The 23,204-nt window shown below is 44.6% G+C and overlaps 1 protein-coding gene across 2 annotated transcripts in view; it reads right to left on the bottom strand.

Moving 5' to 3' along the window:
* WDR91 (WD repeat domain 91) overlaps positions 1-23,204 on the bottom strand; it is a 228,463-nt gene that overhangs the window by 58,598 nt on the left and 146,661 nt on the right. For both annotated transcript variants that reach the window (XM_078670816.1, XM_078670899.1), the window contains one exon: positions 10,848-10,998. In XM_078670816.1, coding sequence (XP_078526942.1) covers positions 10,848-10,998 — 151 coding nt within the window. The remainder of the gene's footprint in view (positions 1-10,847; positions 10,999-23,204) is intronic.

The raw sequence follows: 23,204 nt of genomic DNA, 5'->3' as shown, positions 1-23,204 counted from the left end.
TTTATTTTTGGAACTTGTAGAGTGCGCGGCTACCCCCAAAGGGGGTGTCCCGGCGCTGAGACTGTAAGCTAGAAAGGGAGTTGAGCCTATGACAATGAAAATAGCCAAGTTTTGAGACGGCTACGAAAGAGTGTTTCAGAGGAAGCAAATCTGAGATCTAAGGGGAGGCTATTCCATAATTTAGCCGTCATAACTGCAAAGGCTCTGCCGCCCATTCTGGAGCGACGGAACCGAGGGACAACAATGAGGCGCAGATTGTTGGACCGCAAAGATCGGACTGAGTGGGATAATACTAATCTCTTACGTAAATAGTCCGGTCCTATCCCATTGAGGGCCCGAAAAGCAAGAGTTAGCATTTTGAACTTGATGCGACTGGCGATTGGGAGCCAGTGAAGTTCTTTGCGATATGCTGCAACTGAATGTCGAAAAGGGATATTGCCAATCAGCCTCGCTGCCGCGTTCTGAACGATCTGTAGGCGTTCAATTTGATATTGGGGGGCCCCGGCATAGAGGCTGTTGGCATAGTCCAGATGTGATGTGATTAAGGCCTGCGTGACCGTTCTGCGAGCATCTAATGGCAAAAAAGGAAAGATCTTTCGCATCATCCGCAGTTTCCCAAAACAGGCAGCAGTGACCTTGTTAATTTGGGGACTACACGACAGAGCATCGTCAAACTGAAAACCCAGATTGCGAGCAGTGTGAACAGGAATGGGGGGAGGATTCAGTACAGTCGGCCACCACAAGGTAGAGGGAATTGTAATTTTTTAATTAAAAAACAAAACCTCCGTCTTGTCAGTATTGAGTCGGAGATGGTTAGATGCCATCCAGGAACATGCTTCGCCCAGGCAGTGGCGAAAACTGGCGAGGCTGGAGTCAGAGTGATTTCTAAAAGAAAACATGAGCTGTGTGTCATCAGCATAAGAGATCACTCTGACCCCAAATGACTCGACCACCTTAGCCAGAGGGGCCAAATAAACATTAAAAAACAATGGGCTCAAAGCGGAGCCCTGCGGCACTCCACAGACAAGGGGCTTACATTCCGATTGGAAAGGTCTAAGAAGGACCCTCTGCGTTCGACCTTGAAGAAAGGAGCTAATCCACGACAGAGCAGAACCGCCCAATACAGTCTGCTCCAATCGATCTAAAAGTATCTTGAGGGATACCGTATCGAAAGCGGCGGATAGGTCGAGGAGGACCAACATGGCCTCCTCTCCCCTATCCACACACTCTCGAATGGTCTCCGAGACTTCCAAAAGTGCTGTTTCTGTACTAAAGCCAGTGCGGAAAACTGATTGGGAATCATGAAGTATAACATTAGTCTCCAGATATTCCGCGAGCTGAAGTTGAACGGCCTTTGCTAAAACCTTAGCTGGTTTAGGAAGGAGGGAAATGGGGCGGTAATTACAAAATTGCGTAGGGTCTGCATTTGTCTTTTTCAAGATAGGAACTAGCATGGCTTCTTTCCAGGCAGTAGGAAATTGGCCCAACTGTAGTGAGGCATTCCAGATAGAGATGAGTGGCTCTATCAGGAGGGGAGCTAGGTCACTCATAACTTTGGGGGGAGCAGGGTCTAAAGGAGAACCCGATTTACACTGAGTAAGCAGTTTAAGTGCAGAGTCAGTAGTAAGAACTGCCCAGCAATGAAAGAAACAGGCCCTGGAAAGGAAGGAAGAAATGACAGGATCCAGATGAGTGGAGTGCGGCGGGAGTTCACCTAAAGTGAATGTGCCATCCTAAGCCCACAAGATCCTTGCAGATGAGAATCAAAGCTCAATGATCTACAAAGATCATCATCACAGATTTCTATACGAAGTTATACACCTCTAGCTCCTCCTACGAAACAAACACACTAAATGATTATTGGGACACAATACAACTTGTCCGGTTAGACAGGGCACACAGAGCTTATCTGGATGTATAATTTACCGCGGACTATGTCATATAAGCAATTCAAGGTATGCCAGTTGAAGGCGATAAAGCTTCAGGCTTGATGGCCTCACAACCTCATTGTTTAAATCATACGCTCTGCTATTGGCCCCACAATTACTTAAAGTCGATCAGGAAGCCCTCGAGAAAGGTACACTCCTCCCGTCTATGTGTAAGGCGTTAATAATTACATTTCTTAAGGCTGGCAAGCCTGAAAATAAATGTGATTCTTACCGCCCACTATCCTTGATAAATGTAGATAATAAAATATATGCAAAACTGCTGGCTTCCACACTACAGCCACTTCTACACCTAATAATTCAGCCGGACCAATCCGGTTTCATACCTGGACGGTCTACTTCTCACAACCTAGGCACACTATTTGCAGTGTTACACTACTTGCATCCTCAGGTGTCCACACTCGCCTCCCTGTTAGATGCTACAAAGGCCTTTGACACCTTGGAGTGGTAATATTTATTTGCACTATATGCCCGTACTGGGCTCAGCTCACAAGTCATATGTCAAATATGCCTGCTGTACACAGGCCCCGTGGCACAGATCAGGTTTAACAATGTCGTATCAAGACGATTCGCAATTTCCCATGGTACGCGACAGGGGTGCCCATTGTCACCCCTGTTTGCTATAGCAATGGAACCCTTTGATGCAAGACTCCGCCACCACCACGCACACTGAGGCTTGGGATTTATGACCAGAGGACTGGTGGCATCCCTATATTCAGACGACATTACACTATACGTTAGTAATCCAAAAGACAACTTAAATCCCATGATATGAGAACGGTTAAAAATTGGTCAGTTCTCAGGGATCTAAATCAACTGGTCCAAGTGTTTATTGCTTCCCCTCACAGACAACGCAGACATTTATGTTAGACTACCCACTACAGTAAGCCAACAGCCCAGTTAAATACCTGGGCATCTGGATCAGCAGACACATAAAATAACTATGAGAGACTAACCATGGCTGAGTGATAACGTGGCTAGAGCAGAGAATTCCCATATGAACAAAACGGCCCATTTCAATGGCGGGTCGAATAGGAATTGCAAAAAGGATTGTTCTGACTAAGCTGTTGTATTTGTTTGTTAATTTGCCCATACCCTTAACCCTGGCATTTTTTTTAAATGACTCAGATCCAACATAATTACCTTGGTCAGGGTGGGAAAGCAACCTAGATAGCCTGGGAAGTTCTGACACTACCACTTCATAAAGGGAGGCTGGGAGCAACAGACTTCACCCTGTACGCGTATTGTGCACAAGACCAGTTTCTGCCCCATTGGTTATTCCCAACTGCATTCAAACCTGTCGCTACAGAACGGGATAGCGCTGCCCCACTCCCACTTTGCACTGCCCTATACCAGGAATAAAAGCACCTGGAAAGGGAGGTAAATACGGTGGAGACTATGAGGTGGGTGTGGAATGGATTGAGGAAGAGAGCGGGCCTCCCCAGTTTAAATGCCCCATCCATCTCACTCGCACGAAATCCCCCCTTCCCGATGATATAGGATAATGGTGCAATCAGGTGGCCAAGCAACCTTAACATCACTAAACTTGCAGATCTCTACCCAGACGATAAAATTAATGGCTCCCCCTGAACCCAGAGACGCTGCATGCCGCAATATATCCGATACTATTCTTTATTACCAACTGCAGGCCACTTGCTGTAAATACATAACACATTCCACACCCTCACTCACTACATTGGAACATATACTGTCAGAGCAATTACCACACAAATTAATCACACAACTATACACTGTTATGCAGCAAGCGCATCCGATAATTTATCCACGAGCAATAGAAGCTTGGAGCTCTGATATCACATTCCTAGTCACAGCCGAATAGTGGCTCTACTGCTGTGGCCAATTGGAATTTCTGTCCCCCAATTGCAGACTACGACTCATCCATTTCAAGTTCCGACACCAAATGTAAAGAACGCCTTTGCAGATCTTTGACATGGTTCTAAGGGCAGACATCAACTCTTGGAAATGTAAGTTGCTCCCTGGTCACTTAGCCACTATCCCTAAAATCCACTGGGTCAGAATCGATGGAAGATCATGCTCATATCTTGGTGCTAAAACCTGGAATCAACTTCCACTGGCACTTCAGGCTACCTCGGAACTCGAAATCATCAGGAAGAAACTAAAAACCTGGTTATTTAGGAAATGAAGTATTCCGTCCAGTCTTGGTGTGCAGTCAACCTGATAGCGCCAGGACACTCCTCTGATTAGCCGTGCACTCTACAAATGCAGTTTCATTCATGCCAGATGCCACATTTCTCCATCTGGCATGGTACTGCCCACTAATAGCAAGACACTTGGTCAAAGTGTTCAACACTGTGCGAGATATTACAGGGGTGGATATCGATCACACACCATTAGTGGGACTCCTGGGATATGTCAAAGAAATTGCCCCCACTGATCGCTGGCTGGTCGCAATGCTACTGCTGTTGGCCAAATGCAGACTAGCAGTATACTGGGGGAAAGACATTGGCACCTTCACTGACTCCTGGATTAAAGATGTCGCATTTTGTCAAGAACAATCCTCATTTTGGGAACACATGCCCCCGTGTCTAGCCCCAGGAAATTTGGGCTCCATTTGTGGCTTGGCTCAGACAGAAAGAATCAGCCACTTCCACCCCGCCAGCATCCCCTGGAGGCATATCTGGTCAACGCACCCCCAGTCTAGGCGACCCTGTAGTGCTGCTTATTTCATAATTTATAACCCTCCTGTCCTCTAAAAGTGGAAGGTGTTGGTAGCTGCCAGGACGACTAGTACTGTCTGTACCATCAACTTGATATTATGTGTAATGTACACAGATGTTACTGTGTTGTGCCATGCGCCCAACAATTTGTAAACTATGCAGTGGCGTCTAGGACCTGGTAAAAAGGATGTCCATAATTCCCGCTACACAATTGTTGTTTTTGTTTCTTCAGTTCTTTAAGTCATACAGTTAAAGTGGCCCTGTAACAATGTGTAGTACAATGTGACTTTAAAATACCAATAAATAAACGTATAAAAAATTATCTGCAAAGATACTTTCCAAGAAGACCTCAGAGATGAGACTGCATAATGCCCAACGTCTCTGTAACATTGATGCCCATCATGTTTTCTCTTCACCCTAAGCTTTATGATAATGTTTCGCTGGCAGAAGCCACTTGCCCTCAATGTACAACAGTTTGAATAGTCTCTCTGAACCTTATAGATCTGGATATAATATTGTCGAAATAAGGCCAGTGGGTGTTGGCACTTCTGTGGATTCCTCTCCAACTGGAAATTGGAAAACTTAAAAACTAATCCCCTTATATTCACTATCTGTAGGAACACTTCTGTGTATGTGTATTCACTGTAGCTTTTGTCCTGAATCAAAAAGACTAAGGGGCTGTGGTTCCTTGTTACTTTTACAGGAAATGGATTGCTGTTCACTTAAAGCCCTGTTCACAGTTTGGGAGGTGGGTTTGGGAGGTGGGTTTGTGGTTAAAGTTTTTTTCTTTTCACTAGGAACTTAGTTTAATTTTGAATACAATAGACAATCGGCCCATGTAGCAACTATCTGGGATACTTTTAAAGCTTGCTTCAGGGGCGAAGTACTGAGTTTTGGTTTGCATCAGGTGAAAATCACTAAATTAGAGCTACAGGAACTATACTCTAACTTGAGATCGGCTGAAGAAAAATTGACTCAGGGGATAGCACAACGAGGAAATATTCTGGACCTTGAGAATGAGGTGGCTAGATGCCGGGCCAAAATTAATGGGGTATGGAATAGGGAGAAAGCGAGAAAATATTTGGTATATAAAAAACAATGTCATGAGTATGGGGAAGCAGTTGGTCGCTGTCTAGCGCTACGGCTGCGTATGATAGAAGCCTCCCAACGTATATTGGAGTTAAAGGATAATTTAGGTGTACCATGTCAAGACCCTCAAGGGATTTTGGCAATTTTCACCAGTTTACAGAGAATTATATACACATCAACAAGCGGTGGATGAGCGCAATTATATATTTATAGGGGGGGATATACCACAATTAGACCTAGATGAGGTGGAGCATTTGGATCGCTCAATCACTATGGAGGAATTGGAAATGGCGGTTAATAGTCTGGCGATGGGGAAAGTCGCGGGTCCCGATAGTCTCCCGGGAGAGATCTACAAGGTATTTTTCAATCAGATTAAAACTGAAATGTTGGCCACTTTTAGGGCAGCACAGAATGGGAAAGCTCCCAAATCATGGGCACTATTGTGGTCTTTAGGAAGAAGGGGAAAGCACCTGATTTGCCTGGATCATATCGTCCAATATCTCTGCTGAATTTTGATGACAAAATGTATTCGAAAATCTTGTCCAATCGTTTGACAAAGATTATCTGCCCCTTAGTGTCAGTGAATCAGCATGGGTTTATACCTGCCCGTGGGACGGTTACTCATGTGAATAAGGTGGTGACGCTTTTTGATATAGCCCAGGCTGAAAGGCGGGCACTATGGCTAATTTTATTGGATGCTGAAAAAGCATATGACCGCGTGCAGTGGGATTATTTGTGGAAACTGATGTATCAGTTAGGATTTGGTAAGGGGTTTATGACTGCTCTGCAGGTGTTGTATACTACACCGGTCGCTAAAATTGCTGCAATGGGCTTGGCCTCAGAGCCAGTGAGGATTACTAGAGGAACTCGACAAGGATGTCCTTGTTCCCCACTGTTGTTTCCTCTCTACATAAACCCGTTCGCAAATATGCAGGGAAATAGCCCCTTAATTAAACCTTTTATTGTACAAGAGATCCCACATTCCGTTTTCGCATATGCGGATAATATAGCTATTACTACGGTTGACCCAATCCCTGCACTTCAGGAGATCGAGCGCCTAGCCAATGAATTTGGTCAAGTATCTGGTTATAAACTCAATGTTACTAAAACGCAAATGCTATGTACGGGCAATATCGTGTCAAATGATACTAGAATCGTAAAAGAAGTCACTTATTTGGGTATCAAAATTAGAACATCGATGTCAGAGTTGGTTGAGGCTAATTGGATGGTTATATTAAGTAGCATTACAGAATCGTTAGAAAGATGGGGGCGATTACATTTAACAACGGTTGGCAGAGGTAACATCATAAAATTGAATATTTTACCGAGGGTGCTTTATTTGTTCCGATCCATCCCCCTTGAAGTGATGAGGGCCCAACTTCAACAATTACAATCTTTGTGTGCTAAATTTCTTTGGGCCCCAGGCAAACCCAGGCGTGCTACAAGATTTATGACATTAACAAAAGAGAGAGGGGAGGGTTGGGTGATACCCGATTTTATTCTTTACTATTATGGTTTTTTTTTAAATTAAAGATGCGAGTATTATTGACCGAGGAGGATGCTAGCAATACAGCAGAGGCTCCTTCAATATTTCAGTTGATGTTGGGTTCGGAAGCAAGAAATTGTTTATTTAAGGAAATTGATGGCAGCTATTTCAAGCGGACACACAGGTGTGGAGAAACACACGGAAGCTACTTTTGATGGAAGGGTTAACATATTATACCCCCACGAATGCATTAAAGATTCTTCCACCCATTTTTTGGGATAGGGTGGCATTAAGCTGGAGGAATAAGGAAATTTTACAGATAGGAGATTTTTATGAGGCTTGTGGGTTATTTCCAACGTATGAAGACTTAGACAATATAATTTGCCTAAAATGCAATTTTTTTAATTTCTCCAAATCCGTGATTTTCTTGGTTGGAAAAATTTGAAATTGACATCAATCCCACTCATTGAGGCTGTAAGACGGCAGGAGAAAATTGGGGTGCTATATAAGATGCTATTATCTTTTAGAATGGATGATTTGGCAGGGGTACTTGGGGAACATAATATCTCTATAGAAAAAGCTATTGCAATGTCCAGGGAAACTCTCCTTTCTGCCAATTTGAAATCTCAGTGCTTTAAAACTGTTTTTAACTTATATTATACTCCGGCACGGATGCTTAAATGGGGGAGGGAGGCATGATGGCAAATGTTTTCGTTGTGGGTGGGATAAGGCGGATAGTCTACATATTTATTTTTAGATGTTGTACATTTTTGAGATATGTGTTGGATATTGAAACATTTTTGTCAATGATTATCCGGATATCTATTAAAGTCACTCCAGCTATAATGTTATTAGGCATCGGGCAGGATTTAGAAAAGGGGTCCCCTATGTTTAAACATTTAAACATTTTATTGCAATGGCTGTTGTTCGATTATGTATTGCTGCTGACTGGCTTCAATTTGACCCTCCTGAGCGATGGCGTGCAAAAATGTATAATTTATTTCGCTTAAAATTTAGTTTGTATTCGGTAATAAGGGGCAAAGGAAACTGAAGATTGGTATGCTGATCTGGGGGGGGGGGTTTGTGATCATATGAATGTATGAAACAATTTTGTCGTAATGTTTTGTTTTGATACTGTGAAACGAGCTCAGGTTTGAGACCCTGCAACTAAGAAACAAAGACAACAGGACACAGGTCAGACACATCATATCCATTTTAACTGTGTATCATCTATGTTCCACTGCAATTTAGTTACTAACATTGTAGTGACAATCTCTTAAACCAGATTTAAGTCCTGAGTCATAGACTTGCAATAAAGTAACCTGCTTTGCCTTGAAAAGAACACCTGCCACAGGAACTGGTGCAATTTGTTTCTGTAGAACCTAGTTCTTAAATGCTGATAATTCATCAGGGTTTTATTGCGAACCCAGAAAATGCTATAACCTTTTTAGTTTGTGCCATAGTTTTAAATACCCTGCCTATTATTAAAGTCTAGTTCTACATATAACATACACACTGAGTATTGGTGTTATCATGTGATATTTCTGTTTTAGACCCTGTAAGCTCGGGCAAGAGTAAGCCCTGAATACCTAACTCACTACCCTTGAAAAGGTAAGCATCCAAGTGAAGTAACTTGGTTATCATATCTATCCAAAGGCCACAAGGGCATTTAGGATACTGGCCATCAAGCCCAGGACCCCGGAAAATGCCTTATGGGGACTTGTGAAGAGAACCACCAACCCTTCTAAAAGTCACATGCAGAAAAAAAGCTTACTTTGTAAATCTTAAAATGAAATTGTTAATAAGGTTATTGCTTCTCAATAGGATTAAGGTGTCCTAAGGTCACAAGAAGACACTACAGTCACCTAATCTTGATATAGGATTTTTAACAAGTAAGGCAGACAATCTTAACTTCTTAGCTTAAAATTGATCATGGTGAAGACTAGAAAAGCCAAAAGCACTGCTATTTAAAGCATGTGGGGATCATAGCTACGTACCTTACTTATTGTGCAAGGCTATCGCACCAACTGAATGAGGCTCACAGGATGAACAAATTATTTATTTATTTACTTCATTTGTAAAGCGCTCTGTCACCTAACAGGCATCCTGGCGCTGGCAAACTCAGAGTACAGTATAGGAGCGTGCGAAGAGAGGCAGAAGGCCACCTAGACTTTGGGGAACAGCCAAGTTTTTAGTCTCCTCCTAAAAAGAAGGAGATCACTGACTTGTCTCAGTTCCAGTGGCAGTCCATTCCAAAGACTAGCAGCTGCTACCTCAAAGGTTCTACCACCCGCTTTAACTTTCCTGAACCTCGGAGTCTTAACTAACCTCGCCGAAGAGGAACGAAGGCTTCTAACTGGAACGTGCCACTCAAACTTCCTCTGTAAAGAAACAGATCCCGGCCCATGCAGGGCTTTAAACACTAAGCAGAGGGACTTAAACTGAATTCTCTGTCCCAGCGGGAGCCAATGCAACTCTGCCAGGGCCCGAGAGGAAGAAGACCTTCTAGGCCAGCCAGCCCAAGGCCAGTTTGGCTGCCGTGGACTGAATCCTAAGAAGCCTATCCAAAAGAAATTTTGGAGACTCTAACAGAAGGGCATTGCAAAAATCTAATCTACTTAGAATAGTGCTCTGTGCCACTAGAGCACCCGCCTGAGGAGGCAGCAGGGGAAAAAATTTCCACAGAGATCTGATAATAGCTAGACAGCTGCCCACCGTTCTAGTAACCTGAGCCTCCATTGTCAACTTATTGTTAAACATGATGCCCAAGTTACAAACCGCATCAACTGGTCTAACCACAGTTGACGTATCGCTTGGCCAGAAGTTACTGGGCAACACAGAAGGAACCCTATCAGCCAAGCAGTACAGTACCTCAGTCTTGCCTACATTAAACTGCAGTGAATTTCCCTTCAGCCACATAGCCGTATCACGCAAGCAGCAATGGAACTCTTCCAATGAAGTTGACTGCTCTCCCTCCAAGGAGAGAATAAGCTGCGTGTCATCAGCATAATTTACGATGTTAATATTATGCTCTTTGATGACCGCAATCAGGGGTTTCATGTAGATGTTAAATAAAATAGGGCTGATTGCCGAGCCCTGTGGCACGCCATGTGTGATGTTAGTAAAGGCAGATTGATATGGGGGGAGGGACACTGCCTGGTCTCTATCCGAGAAAAAAGACTGGAACCACTCAAGAGCACAGCCCATTACCCCCACCTCCCTCAGCCTACTCAACAGAGTTCCATGGTTAACCGTGTCGAAGGCGGCAGACAGGTCAAGCAGAATAAGAACAGCTGCCTGATCCCTGTCTGCCCGCATCCGAAGCTTGTCCATCACAGTCACCAAGGCCGTCTCCGTACCACGAGCAGGCCGAAAACTAAACTGAGCCTCCTCCAGCAATTTATACTGCTCCAGAAGATTAGAGAGAGTCCTACTGACCACTCGTTCTGTAATTGTGTCCGGAAAAGGTAGAAGAGAGATAGGCCTATAATTCTTAGGACATTCCGGGTCAAGAGAAGGCTTTTTTAGTTCACACATTCTGAAACCTACTGGAGCTATGCAAACACATGAAAACCTAAAGATAAAAGTAAAGAGCTTATTGAAGTTGTGTGCTGTTGCCATACTCACCAGCCTGTCCCGCTTCGATGCCCATTCCAGTGAAAGAAGTGGCGATTTAGAGATGGCGGAGGCTTTCGTCTGCATTAGTGGATTTAGGGACCAGACTTTTATAACTCCATCAGAATCCACACTGGCCACCCTCCTTCCTGAGCAATCAACCCTAGTAAAGGAGGACACCAATCAGCAAACAGTGAGGAAGGAAGTATTCTAGCATATAGTGCCATGGCATACTCTCTTGAGAGTAGCCTTTCCTTAAAGTGAAAATTAATGAATTAAACTTCAAAGCAATAGAAACTAAAGCTCAGTACGCATCCCTTCTAATACAAAAAAGTGCAAAATATATTGACTAACTTCCTGGTACAACATACAATATATTCCTTTCAATCTCCATTCATTTTCCAGTCTGTGAGAGAATCTTCAAATTTACAGGCGCAAGGACTGTGGAATTAGGCTGCATTAGAAGGGAATTCTCTAAGGCATATAAAGAATCAATCCCTCAATTGTGGTTGCAAGATAAAGTTACCTTATCCAGAGTCCTGTGCTATTAACTCTGGGTTTACAGCTGTGGCCATCTCATGGGAACCCAGGGCCACCAGGAGTCGGAACCGAACTTTGTTTCTTAATCTGTTCAAAAATGTGCTGGCCTGTAGTTGTCACAGTGCCAACCCATGTATGTGTTTGGCCAGTTCCATTCCCAATCGTAAGTAGCAAACAAGTTTTGTTTAAAAAAGATACAAAAGAAATTAAAAGGAGAAAGCGAGCGATTTAAAAGAAATTAGGAATAAATGTAAAGGTATCTAGGCCCACCTCTATATTACTTTCAACTGATCGAAACAGATTGTCCAGCAAAAAAATTAAATTGAAGAAGGAATTAAATAAAGCATTCATTTTAGTAGCTGCATCCAAAACCTAATGCATGTAGAGTGAACAATGGTGAACATCAGAATTCAAGTAGCTCTGCTAGAGTGAAGTCCAGTGATCATCATCATCTGAGGAGTAGAATAGTGAAGTTATATGCATGAATAATGACTTTAAGAGCCTATCCATGTTGTGATAGCAGTTTGTGATGCTGACATACTGGGATCCATCTCACCATGCATGGTAAAGCGGTGGGAGTTAGCCTATGAAAAGACCTGCTTCTGAATTTCAATTCTAGTAAGACATCTAGATTATGAATACACATACGTCAAACATAAATGAGATCTGAGGAAATATGAGCAAATGCCTTTTATTTACACAAATGTCAAGAGAAGAAAACAGCATAAAGATCAGAGGAAGAAATGGCAGGTTTCAACTGGCTCACTTCAATTTCTTACATCGCATGTTTCTGACACTGGTGATACTACCCAAAATATATCCAAACAGATCGCTCAATTGCCCTACATGCTCAGAACTGGACGCCTCACTTATACACATGATGTGGGCATGTCGAATAATAGCAAAATACTGGGGATAGTACCAACTGTGCAATCCACAACTGGGCTAAAACTAAAAGAAACCATTATACACCGTTTGCGGAGTCTTTTACCGAAACCCAATAACAGAAAAAAATTACTTAGATTTGCGGCACTAAGACTGTTATTAGCAAAACATCATATAGCAGTCTGCTGTTGATAAGGCAGAAGGCTCACTAGGAAGTACTAGCAGGCAGATATGAAGGAATGGGCCCTAGCAGAATGAGAGATATTACAACAGAGGAGAAGGCTGCTGAAGAGCTGTTGGATTGGGCGTAAAGGCTATCTAGAATGGTTGGTACACAGACAATATACAAGCCATGCAGGGCAATGAACAATTCATTTTAGGGAGATCACGAATGTGATCGCACATCTTGGAATAGACATCCTGGTGATACTGGAGAATCGATCCAAATGGTCCAGAAAGCATGTAATGGGGAGTGATGCTAAATGAAGGGCATATTGAGGTGGCGGATAAAAATACTGATTAGCTATGGAATCTCACGGAGGAATGCTTGAGAGCCCAAGGTCTCAAAAGGTTTTCTACGAATACATTGATTGTCATTTGATCTTGAAAATCCCATATAAATAAAATTGTTTAAAAAAACAAAACAAAAAAAATAATCAGAGTAAGAGACCCTTCAGCTCACTGACTCTCCTGGAGATGACGAGACTCACAAAGAGAGTTTCTGTGACAAAGGCCAAGCAAACCTACACTACTGTCCCTTTAAAGACAAAGATTTACTCATAAGAGATAAGTTCAAATTCAAGTTCTAGTATTTGTATAGCGCACTACTCACCCAGTGGGTCTCAAGGCGCTTGGGGAGGGGGTTTATTATTTGTCGAATAGCCAGGTTTTAAGTTCTTTTCTGAATGAGATGTGGTTTTGAGTAAGGCGGAGGTGAGAGGGGAGTGAGTTCCAGGTATTGGCAGCCAGGAAGGAGAAGGATCTGCCACCCATGGTGGATTTTCGGATGCGCGGGACTGTGGCGAGGGCTTGATTGAACGATCTTAGTTGGCGGGTGGGTTTGTAGAAGGATAGTCGAGTGTTGAGGCATTCGGGTCCTAGGTTGTAGAGGGCCTTGTGTGCGTGGGTGAGAAGACGGAACGTAATTCTTTTGTTGACGGGAAGCCAGTGGAGGTCCTTTAGGTGTCCGGTGATGTGATCTCGGCGAGGGATGTCCAAAATGAGTCTCGCTGATGAGTTTTGGATGCGTTGGAGTTTTTTCTGTAATTTTGCTGTGATTCCGGCGTATAGTGTGTTACCATAATCCAGCCGACTCGTGACCAGTGCGTGGGTCACAGTCTTTCTCGTTTCGAGGGGGATCCAGCGGAAGATCTTTTTGAGGATGCGAAGTACGTTGAAGCAGGAGGATGAGACTGCGTTAACTTTTCTGGACATCGAGAGAGAGGAGTCTAGGATGAAGCCAAGGTTACGTGCGTGGTCTGTGGGAGTGGGTGCTGTGCCCAGAGCGGAAGGCCACCAAGAGTCGTCCCAGGCCGAGGGTGAGGATCCTAGGATGAGCACTTCAGTTTTGTCTGAATTGAGTTTTAGGCGGCTCTGTTTCATCCATTCGGCTACTTCTTTCATGCCGTCGTGAAGATTGGTTTTGGCGGTGTTCGGGTCTTTGGTGAGGGAAAGGATTAATTGGGTGTCGTCGGCGTAAGAGATGATGTTGAGGTTGTGTTGGCGTGCGATGGATGCGAGTGGGCTCATGTAAACGTTGAAGAGGGTGGGACTGAGCGATGATCCTTGTGGTACTCCGCAAATTACTTCTGTGGCTTCTGAGTTGAATGGGGGAAGTCGGACTCTGAGTTCTCCCGGCGAGGAACGAGATGATCCAGTCCAAGGCTTTTCCTTGTATGCCGATGTTGCTGAGGCGATGTATAAGGGTGCTGTGGCAGACTGTGTCGAAAGCGGCGGAGAGGTCGAGTAGAATAAGGGCCGCGGTTTCTCCGTTATCCAGTAGTGTTCGGATGTCGTCTGTCGCTGCAATGAGGGCGGTTTCGGTGCTGTGTTTGGCTCGAAATCCGGATTGAGATGGATCGAGGGAGTTGTTGGATTCAAGGAAGGCGGCGAGCTGGCTGTTGACGGCTTTCTCAATGGCTTTGGCGGGGAAAGGGAGGAGAGATATGGGTCGGTAGTTTTTAAGTTCAGAGGGGTCTGCTGTGGGTTTTTTCAAGAGGGCGCTGAGTTCGGCGTGTTTCCAGCTTTCTGGGAAGGTGGCAGAGTTGAACGAGCAGTTGATGACATCACGAAGATGGGGTGCGATGATGGAGTCAGCTTTGTTGAAGATGTGGTGGGGGCAGGGGTCGGTTGGCGAGCCAGAATGGATTGAGTTCATTAAGCGGATGGTGTCTTCAGTGGTAATTGTGTTCCAGGCGCTAAGGTAGTTCGTTGGCGGAGTGGTGTCTGAGGGGTGTGGGGAGGGTTGATCGTTGGGAGTGTTCTCGAAGCTGTTGTGGATGTCGGCGATTTTGTTGTAGAAGAAGGAGGATAACGCGTCGCAGAGGTCTTGGGAGGGGGTGATGTCGTTGGATGCTGCGGTGGGGTTGGTGAATTCTTTGACGATGTTGAAAAGTTCCTTTCTGTTGTGGGTGTTGTTGTCGAGACGATCCTTGAATGCTGATTTCTTGGCGGATCGAATCAGTTGGTGGTGGTTGCGGGTGGCTGCCTTGAGGGTGGCCATGTTGTCGGTGGTTTGGTTTTTTCTCCATGTTTTCTCTAGGGTGCGGCATAGTTTCTTGGATTTTTTGAGATCATCATTGAACCAGGAAGCTTTTTTGCTGGCTGATTTGGTCTGGTGCTTTTTCAGGGGAGCTAATTCGTCAGCACTGTGGGTGATCCATTGTTTGAGATCGGTGGCCCCTTGGTTAGGGTCCAATGAGAGGGTGGGAGGATTTTGGTTGAGTGATGAGAGGAGTTGGTCGGAGGTGATTTTGTTCCAGTTTCTCCGAGGAATGGGATGTGGACGGTTGTCGGTCAGGGTGGTTTTGTATCTGAAGTGAACACAGCTGTGGTCCGTCCAATGGAGAGCTGTGGTGCGATCGAAGGAAATGTGCTTGCTGGAGGTGAAGATAGGGTCGAGCGTGTGTCCGGCTACATGAGTGGGGGTGTCAACAAGTTGTTTGAGTCCAAGATTGGCCAGGTTATCCAGAAGGGTGGAGGTGTTGCTGTCGTCTTTTTTTTCAAGGTGGAAGTTGAGGTCTCCCAGCAGGATGTAGTTCTCGGAGGGGAGGGCATGTGGGCTGACGAAGTCGGTGATGTCATCGCTGAATTGAGAGCGTGTTCCTGGAGGCCTGTAGATGAGGGTGCCTCTAAGTGTGATAACTTAACTAAGATACATAACAAGCATTTGAAATGCAATAGGTCTCTCATTCACGGGAGTTTGAGCTATTGGCATTGTAAATGACAATGCCTTTTATTTATGTTTTGGGTTTTAAAACATAAATAAAAGACATTGTCCTTTACAATATTAATAGCTTAAACTCTCACAAATGCGAGACCTATTGCATTGCAATAAAGGGCTTTCTCGACCGCTTGTTAGATTGTAAATATCAGAGGAAGTAGTGATAAATAGTGCAGTGAAGAAAATATGTAAGTGTTGTAAATTTCACAGACACAAAGTGTGAAGTGAGAGTTACATATGATGCGAGCTATAAACACTATCAAAGCACTCTAACACCTTTCGCTCTGTGATTACACTGTCGTGTCTCAGGAGGATGAGTGGGAGGGGGCAAGTCCCTGCCCTCTCCGTGGTTTGAGTGTGCAGTGTGGCATTGTGCAGTGTGGCATTGCGATCTTTGGCTTAATAAAAAACACTCCAGCTGTAGAAGGGCCCTGACTTCACCTCCTGGTGCAGGGCGGGTTGTGCTTTATGGCAGACATGGAGAGAGGGATGGTCTTGGCTGAAGCTCCCGCTTTGAACAGTGCCCCTGCTATTACCAGTGAGCGAGAGGCGCTGAGGGGGTGATATTGGTATTGGTGGTGGTGGTAGTATTGGTATTGGTGGTGGCATTGGTGGTATTGGTAGTATTGGTGGTAGTAGTATTGGTGGTGGTGGTGGTGGTATTGGTGGTGGTGGTATTGGTAGTGGTGGTACTGGTATTGATGGTGGTGGTACTGGTATTGGTGATGGTGGTACTGGTATTGGTGGTGGTGGTATTGGGGGTAGTGGTATTGGTGGTGGCATTGGTGGTATTTGTGGTGGTGGTATTGGTGGTAGTGGTGGAGGTAGTGGTGGTGGTAGTGGTGGTGCTGGTATTGGTGGTGGGATTGGTGGAGGTGGGGGTATTGGTGGTGGTGGAGGTATTGGTGGTGGTGGGGGTATTGGTGGTGGTGGGGGAGGTATTGGTGGTGGTGGGGGTATTGGTGGTGGTGGGGGTATTGGTGGTCATGGTGGTATTGGTGGTGGTAGTGGAATTGGTGGTGGTGGTATTGGTAGTGGTGGTGTTATTGGTAGTGGTGGTATTGGTGGTGGTGGCGGAGATAGTGGTGGTATTGGTGGTGGTGGTGGTATTGGTGGTGGTGGTATTGGTGCCATTGTTGGTGGTGGTATTGGTGGTGGTGCCATTGTTGGTAGTGGTATTGGTGGTGATATTGGTGGTGGTATTGGTGGTGGTATTGGTGTTGTTGGTATTGGTGTTGTTGGTATTGGTGTTGTTGGTGGTGGTAGTGTTGGTGGTGGTGGTATTGGTGGTGGTGGTGGTATTGGTGGTGGTGGTGGTACTCGTGTGATAGTGGTATTGGTGGTGGTATTGGTAGTGGTGGTGTTGGTATTGATGGTGGGGGTATTGGTGATGGTGGTGGTGGTATTGGTGGTGGTAGTATGGGTGGTGGTGGTACTGGTATTGGTGGTGGTACTGGTATTGGTGGTAGTATTGCTGGTGGGTATTGGTGGTGGCGGGATTGGCGGTGGCGGGATTGGCAGTGGTGGGATTGGCGGTGGTGGGATTGGTAGTGGGATTGTTGGTGCTATTAGTGGTGGAGGGATTGTTGGTGGTATTGGTGGTGGAATTGGTGGTGGTATTGGTGGTGGTAGTGGTATTGGTGGTGGTATTGGTAGTGGTGGTTGTATTGGTGGTGGTGCCATAGTTGGTGGTGTTATTGGTGGTGGTGCCATTGTTGGTGGTGGTATTGGTGGTAGTGATGGTGGTGGTATTGGTGGCGGTATTGGTGTTTGTGGTATTGGTGCTGGCAGTGGTATTGGTGCTGGCGGTATTGGTACTGGTGGTATTAGTGGTGGTATTGGCATTGGTGGTGGTGGTATTGGTGATGGTGGCATTGGTGGTGGGGGTGGTGGTATTGGTGGTGGTGGTATTGGTGGTGATGGTGGTATTGGTTGTGGTGGTGGTATTGGTGGTGGCTGAGGTGGTGGTATTGATGGAGATGGTATTGGTGGTGGTATTAGTGCTAATGGTGGTGGTACTGGTGGTAGTATTGGTGGTGGCATTGGTGGTGGTGCTGGTGGTATTGGTGGTGGAGGTGGTGGTATTGGTGGTGGTGGTATTGGTGGTGTTGATGGTGGTGGTGTTGGTGGTGGTATTGGTGGAGGTGGTGGCATTGATGGTGTTGTTGTCAATAAAACAGGCTTTTGAAAACAATCGGTCAGGTGGCTTTAGTACAGATGACATGTAACACAGAGGTGCTGTTGTCAGCTTCAGCAGATTAGCACAGGATTATGTGCTACCTCGAAATCACTTGACTTTCGCTAATCATTTCTTAATCCATTATACTTGGGGTGGGGGGGTGGTTTTGAAACAGACACGAGATAATGCCGGGTTAAAGTGATTGAAAGGAGGCACCCCTGTTCCGGAAGCGGCCCTGCTGTTTAAAAAAACACAATCGGTTTCAGCTGAAGCAGAGCATGTCCGGCCAAAGTAAGAGAAACTCAGTAAAATAAATGGTGCTTACAGAACAAATAACAGGTCCCGTGTAACAACAGAAGTCAAAGGGCCAGTCGTCATGGGAGGGTTCAAATGAAGACAAGGCTGTACTAAGGAGGGACTAACAAGCCTATTAATGGTATTGGTGGTGGAACTGGTGTTGGTGGTATTGGTGTTGGTGGTATTAGTTGTGATGGTATTGGTGGTGGTATTGGCAATGGCGGTGGTATTGGTGGTGGTGGTGGTATTGGTGGTATTTGTGCTGGTGGTATTTGTGGTGGTATTGGTAATGGTGGTGGTGGTATTAGTAATGGTGGTGGTGGTGGTATTGGTGGTGGTGGTGGTATTGATGGTGATGGTGGTGGTATTAGTGGTGGTGGTATCTTTAGTACCCATGCCCTGGTACCCGGAGTTCCATTTACTAGGGACTTACAGGGGTGCTTAAGTCCTTAGTCAGTTGTAGCCCAATTAGGCTTTACCTTGTTTTAGGGAAGGAGCAATGGCACGAAGGTCTGGTTAGCAGGACTCAGTGCACTGTCAAATTAAAAAATCTAGTAGTTACTTTAGAGGGGTAAAAGTGGGGAGAGGGGGTAACTGCAACAAAGGTGCAGTTCTCTACATACAGCCACTGGCTCAGAGAGCAGGATGGATTGACAGAGGCTGTCGGGAACTAGGAGACCTCTGTGTAGGGGAAACCTACTTTACATCTGACGAGGTAGAATAAAAAGTAGCCGCGAGTCTGGGACGGCTCCTGACGTATGCCTGAATAATTGCAGTGGTGCGTAAATGCTGGTCCGGGTGTCCGGGGCATCCACTGGAATAGCACAGACTATATGCTTTAATGGACTTACAAACAGGAGTTAGATATATTTCTAAAATATACTGCGCTCTGATATGGGATAGGGTGCATCCCCCTTGGCGGTGTGGGCTAAAATGGGAGTGGGAAATGGGGGTCCACTTCACTGACTCAGAATGGGATAGAATACTGGAATATCAAACAAAAAATTGTAACTAGTAATGCCTGATTCCGGCTGATACAAGTCAAGATGTTGCACAGAGTTTATTTTACCCCTCTTGCTCTTAGCAAAATCTGCCCAACAGATTCTAGGGAAATGCTCACATTGTAGACAGCCAGTGCCGGATCTGCTGCACATGTTATGGTCCTGTCCAGCAATGACACAATAACTGGGGTAAGGTTACAGGCTCTTTAGCTTTTTTCCCCAGGGTTGAGAGTAGAGTGCTCCATGAAACACTGTGTGTTGTGGCTACATCCTACACAAACAAAGGGGGAAATAAGATATACATTTGTGTAGCTGTTAATTCTGTTAGCAAAGTGTAGAATAATGATACACCGGTCACACCCGGGAGGTCCCCACATCACAGTGGTTCGAGGATGTCAGGGAATGGTTGGTGGCTTCCTCTTGTAATGGCTCATATGGATAATAGGGATCAAGAGGATATCCAGACCTGGCGGATGATAATGGACATGCTGCTAGACCTGGAGTTCGATTTAGGGACAAGGACTCCCCAGTGTGTGGAGTCCCAGCGAAACTGATCACTCCGTCTGCGATGGCGGCACTAGTGGGATAGTCACAGACACATGGGCAAGAAATAAGAAATTGTTATGGAGACCAATGTGATGGTCTAACTGCTGTTAATGAACTGATGGAGCAGATTTCATCTGCAGTAAGGCATTGTTTTATTTTTGTGCTTCAGACAGACTGCATTTAAATTGCCACGCACATTTTGGTGCAAGTTAAAAACATGGCACATGAAAAATATGAAAGTGAGGCCTAAGTCAGTCTGAAATGCTTGTGGTGAATTAACATGTTTTTGTGGTGTAGAGAAAAGTGGCCTTTTTAGCTTTGAAGATTAATAAAATGTGTTTCTCTCTTCCCAGCTCATCCATTGTAATCTAAATTCACTATTCCTGTCTTAAGAGACTTTGGCTTGTTGCATATTTTGATAAACATTATCAGTTAATAACACCTCTTTTTATAATGTGTGTGAATTAATCATGCACCAAACACTACACATGGGGATAAAGGTTTTTTGCATCAAAAGCTATCTAAAACACTAAAGCATGTTGCTGTGTGTGCTGTATTAACTGTGTGCACTGTATCAACTGTGTGTGCTTTTAAAATTTACACTAAATGCATAATAATGCTATGTTGCACATTTATTTTGTATGTTGTCATAAATAATAGAAAAGCTGCTTGAAAATAATAGCTTGGCTAGGTAAACATTTATGAGGGGTATTAGTATGAGGGAGGGAAACATAATGGGCTGATTTACATGAAATTAATATTCTCTTTGTGTTTGCTTTGATTTTAGGCCTAAGAAAAAATGGCTGCCTGTGAATCCAGCAAGGCTATGACTTGCATTTTCAGAGAAGAGTGCATGTGCAGACTGTGGCAGCTTTCCTCCAACCACGCAGGAGTCAAGGCCATTTTGAACTGTACATTCTTGTGACTGTGCCAATGTACCAGTATTAGTTAAAGTATACGTCCTGCTGCGCTGTGACAGGAAAGAAGAATTAGAATTAAACATTTTTCCTAGTAAATGTTGCCAAAACAATATAAATGTATTTACTCATTGTGGGCGTGGGAAGGGAGGAGGAGATGGGCGCGGTAACAGTAACAGGCTGAAGACCAGAGGATTTCTTCAAACTGGGTTTTATTTTTAAGGTTCGACGGGTTCGAAAGGTGAGACTCTCTCTTGCAAAGTCTAGTTTGTCCGTGGTGGCGGTTTTGTCTGGCCGATTTAGCTCCTGGCGGATTTCTTCTCCTCCCGCTCGGGTATGACGTCTCCGGACTGAGAAAGCCACACTCCTCCCTCGGGAGTGTGGCACGGCGGTTCACGGGGTCGTTGGCCTCCTGGCTCTCCTCCGCTCTTGTTTTTCTCGTCTTCTCCTCGCTTTTCCTTCGGTTCCTCTTCTCCGCCTCCTTCTCCAACCTCCGGGGTGATGTCACACCTCGCATACAGGACTTCCTGCCCTTTCACCAATCTGGAGCCTCCGACGTCAGCAGGGGCGGAGTCTCGTCTCGGTCGCCATACGCCCAGTTAAAGGCGCCGGAGTCCTATTCATCGTCCTGTTCAAGAAGGCTTTCACATTCTGCCCTCAGAGAGTCAGTCTGCAGGGAAGGAGGGGAGTTAGGGTCACTGGTCCACCAGTGCTCAAGACCTCCCGGCCCGACCCTGTTACACTCATGTATGCTTCTTTTGTTAAAACTGGTATAGTCCGGATTTTAGAATGAGTCAGGATTCTGAGACCTCTTGCCATCATGACTGACCAATCACGTACAAGTTTTACTGAACATGGAAACATTTTTGTGTAGTCTGAAGAATTAGAGTATAAATAATGACCTTTCTGGAAGCGGGGTTGGCTTCTTGCTCATTTTGGCTACTAGGCTCATTAATCTTCAGGGGGGCGTGTGCGCTCTTGAGAGAAGGAACAGATTAGACCAGACATTCTATGGGTTAGGTACGAGATAGTCACGTGTGCAGCCTTGGGCGTCTGAGGAGAGTCAGGTGGGGGGTTCCCTGGTGATTTCTTTTTTTCAAAGAGTCCTTGCACGTCATATTTGGGCACTGCAGGCCACATTCTTTTGAGGTCTGGTGGAGGGGCTGCTTGCTCGTTAGACACAGAGAGATGCAGAAGAGCAGCAACAGATAGAAAGGCGTTTTAGATTTAGATGCTAAAATCTAAGTTTATGCTTTGACTAATTAATTAGGTCTGAAAAGATTTATTTGACTTATGCATTTATTTCTCTTAATGGGAGATTTTTGCAAACTATTTAATTATTGATTAGCCTTGCAAGACTATTTTTTCTTAGAAACTCTTTAAGAATTTTGCGCCACGTTTTCTTTCCTACATGTAATGCTTATATGCAGACTGTAATGTGTTCTGTATTAATGCTATTTTTCTGTTTTCCAAATTCTGTAACCTGATTGATTTTACTAATGAATAAAGAGAAAAATTAACTTTTGACTAGAAAATAAAACCCTTTAAAATACTCAACAACTCTCTTCATTGGCTTAAATAATAATTGCATTTTTGACTGTTCAGGTTTATTTAAATCTCCTTAAGGTAATACATGGTGTGAAGGGCCCAACACCTTTTCAGCGGTAAAATAGAGGTAGCATGAGGGTTTTGCATTGAGAAATTACCAGAAGAAAGTACCGTTCCATCAGTTTTGGTAAGCAGAGGATGGTCATTATTGATTCGTTTGGTGATTAATGATTATTGATTTCACCATCAACTATTCAACTAATGGATCATTGACCTTAAGAGGGAAGTAAAATAATTGCCCAAGTTAGATAAATGTCCAAGTCCTGATTCCTGACTCCATTGCTCAGAACCTGAAGACTGGCAAAGAAGTACTGGAAGGTGATGCAAGAAGTGGTGTGAGTATCAATAGGGTTGTGAAATGTTGTAAATGTGCTAGGATGTATTTTTAAAGTGTTGAAAATATTAAGGGTTTTTTTTTTACTATTGGTGAAATTTTGCTCATTTTGACTTGGTGGTATTGATTATGTTGGTAATTTCATACGACATAATTTTTTGGGGTTATTGATTACATGTTTTAACTCTTCATGTTAAGTAAGTGTCTTGTTCTATGTTGTCTGGAAACACAGGTATGCACACCTGTGGGAGACTCCTGGGAAGGAATAGCGGGTGATAAATGGAAGCCACACTGCACTGAGGTTACTCGTCTGTTGGAATAACACTGAGAACTAGGTAGGGCTGGCAGTGTTAAATTAGGGATTATTTTCTGTGTAAAAGTGTGAGCGATTGATAGCAAAGAGTTCGCTGCTAGAATTTAGTGTGATATCACCTAGAAAGGGTCACACTGAAGGAGTAGCAATTTCTTCTGAGCTTGAGTGACAGCAAAGAGTTCGCTGGTGAAACTTTGGTCTGATATCACCTAGAAAGGGTCACACCGAAGGAGTAGCAGGTTCTTCTGAGCTTGATTGAAAGCAAAAGGGTTCGCTGGTGAAACTTTGGCCTAAAATATATCCCAGA

The sequence above is a fragment of the Lissotriton helveticus genome, chromosome 1_1, assembly GCF_964261635.1.
Source record: "Lissotriton helveticus chromosome 1_1, aLisHel1.1, whole genome shotgun sequence".
NCBI lineage: Eukaryota > Metazoa > Chordata > Amphibia > Caudata > Salamandridae > Lissotriton > Lissotriton helveticus.
This window is presented reverse-complemented; position numbering and strand designations above follow the sequence as displayed.